We start from the raw sequence: 2,290 nt of genomic DNA, 5'->3' as shown, positions 1-2,290 counted from the left end.
TCCTTCCATCAGTTGGGAAGGAAGGAGCTGCTGGGTTTTCACAGCACTGTGACAAAACCCCCTTCACAAGCTGAAGCTGGCCTCCAGCAAAGGTATTGGTGCAGGAGGAGGGACAGCTCTGGCGGTAATGGAAAGTCTTCTCCATTGCAGGAGGCTCATAGGCTCAGAGTATTAAATATTTACAACGTGCAAAAGAGTTTGGTCTTTTTTGTAACAAGCGTGCAACCTTCACAGCACTTTCAGTAAACTGGTGAAACACTGACAGAGCTTCTACATGCAGCACTGTGAAAACTGACAGTGCTAAGTGTAGTGAGCAACACCGAGCGCCAGGCCCATCTCGGTAAGGAAAGGAAAGGCCAAAACCTTTGGGAGTGTGAGGCTGGAAGACATGCCAGCCCAGCCCAGCCCCACACAGCAGCAGCAGCCATGCCCTGGGTGTTTTTCTCAGTGCTCGCATTCTCTCACTGAACAATCGTAACCACAAAGTAAGCTGTAATACAGAAATCAAGCCACAACTTGCTTTAATGTTGAACCAAAACTGTGATGACTAAGAAATAAAGCCAACGTTGCTGAACTGGCTACAGCTGCCTTTTCTGTAACAGGCAGAAATGTAGGTTGATCGTTATCATTTACGCTGGAGTTGAACATTTTTCCCTTTAAGTTTCCAAGTCTGGCTGCTCGGGAGCTATTTGTGGCACAAGTACTGATTTCTGACTTTAAGTTTTACACTACAGTGTTCAGCTCCTAGACACGTTCCTCAGTGCAATAGGGGTTCTCCAGTGGCACACACTTAGCCGGTGTGCAGAGACAGGAGAGTGTGCTGTAATTATTCATCTGCCTTCGGTAGCTTGCTGAGCTGCACAGCAGTGATGTTCAGCTCTGATAAGCAACGTAAAGAGACAGTGTATACATTTAAAAATAATTGACTTCAAAACCTTATGAAAACACTGTGATGAGAAAATAAAACAAAGAAAACATGCAGAAATCCAGTTTGACTAGGTACAAACTCAACTCAGTGCAAACAATCTAGGCTTACAGTAACTTCCTAGAGAAACAGAAGAGTCCAAACTTGAGAGTCAGCAATCTCCTATGTATCACAAACAGCTCAACTGCTTAAGTAACTCTGTCTCTCTTACCCAGAAATCCTTCCTGTAAGCACAGTCACACAGCACATTATAAGTAAGATCTTTCAAGTCCTCTGAAAAGCTCAGTGACTGCTAGTACTGGCAGCTGGGTACATCTTCCTACTAAGAAGCAACAACAGTGGTCTATAAGCACTGATGATGGAAATCAACTTGCTCACAGAATTTTTTCCCATAATTAGCACTTTATCCAGAGAACTCTATTCCTAAATATGAAACTGACAATACACACAAGTGTTTTTAAAACAGTTTTCAGTAAGATTTACAAAATTGATACAAAAATAAAGGCTGTGCTTACAAAGTATGTAAGTTAAATGCAAACTCCAGATGGAATAAGACCTCCAGAGAATAAAAATATCATCAAACCAGGAAGGAAATCTAGCTACATTGGATAGTTCATCAATGTAAGTTCTGTTCAGGTCAAACTTTCTAAACCAGAAACCAGATCAACTCCACACCAAAATTTCTATACATAAAAGAAAACATTCAACAAAATTCAATATTAAATATTGTCTAAGTGATAAGGTACATTCTTTTGAGTATGCTGTGACAAATAAGGGCTTAAAATTGTAACTGTTTTGGTTTTTGTCTTTTCAAAACCACAACCTACATGAGATTCTGAAAATGACCAGGAAAGCAATTATTTCAGTCTGTTACTCCCAACCTATGTTGCAAACACTCTACTGTATTGCAGCAGGATTACTTTATGGATCAGGAGGGTTTTTAATTGTTTTAAAGTAAGATTGTTTAAAGACGCAAGCCTTCTTTGCAATTTCAAGCGTGAAGGCGCCTTGAGCAGAACGCCAGTCATTCTACAGCCACCAATCAACTTCTTATTCTTAAATTTATTCCTCTTACCAGACATTTTGAATAAGTCATCTATTTTCCCTTCCCCAACCTCTTGACATACCTATGGTTTCTGGCAGGTCCAAGAGCTCATTGTGCTGCAAGTCAAGGTTGGTGATCTGCGTGCAACTTCCAATCTCTTCTGGAAGATGTTCAAGCTGATTGTGCGCTACATCCAGCGTTATGAGGTTACACAGCTCACCTGAAAGCACACAGGAAAATCCAAACATCAAGATCTCCAACATACAGGCCTAGTTTCATACATGAATTGATAGTAGCAGAAGGATTTCATTATAATAATA

The 2,290-nt window shown here is 40.7% G+C and overlaps 1 protein-coding gene across 4 annotated transcripts in view; it reads right to left on the bottom strand.

Annotated features, from left to right (window-relative positions):
* Positions 1-2,290, bottom strand: part of SHOC2 (SHOC2 leucine rich repeat scaffold protein) — a 58,554-nt gene that overhangs the window by 21,774 nt on the left and 34,490 nt on the right. For all 4 annotated transcript variants that reach the window (XM_010714705.3, XM_019617815.2, XM_019617814.2 and 1 more), the window contains exon 3: positions 2,053-2,190. In XM_010714705.3, coding sequence (XP_010713007.1) covers positions 2,053-2,190 — 138 coding nt within the window. The remainder of the gene's footprint in view (positions 1-2,052; positions 2,191-2,290) is intronic.

This window comes from Meleagris gallopavo, chromosome 8, assembly GCF_000146605.3.
Source record: "Meleagris gallopavo isolate NT-WF06-2002-E0010 breed Aviagen turkey brand Nicholas breeding stock chromosome 8, Turkey_5.1, whole genome shotgun sequence".
NCBI lineage: Eukaryota > Metazoa > Chordata > Aves > Galliformes > Phasianidae > Meleagris > Meleagris gallopavo.
The sequence above is the reverse complement of the archived record's forward strand: the minus strand, read 5'-3'. Positions and strand labels throughout refer to the sequence as shown.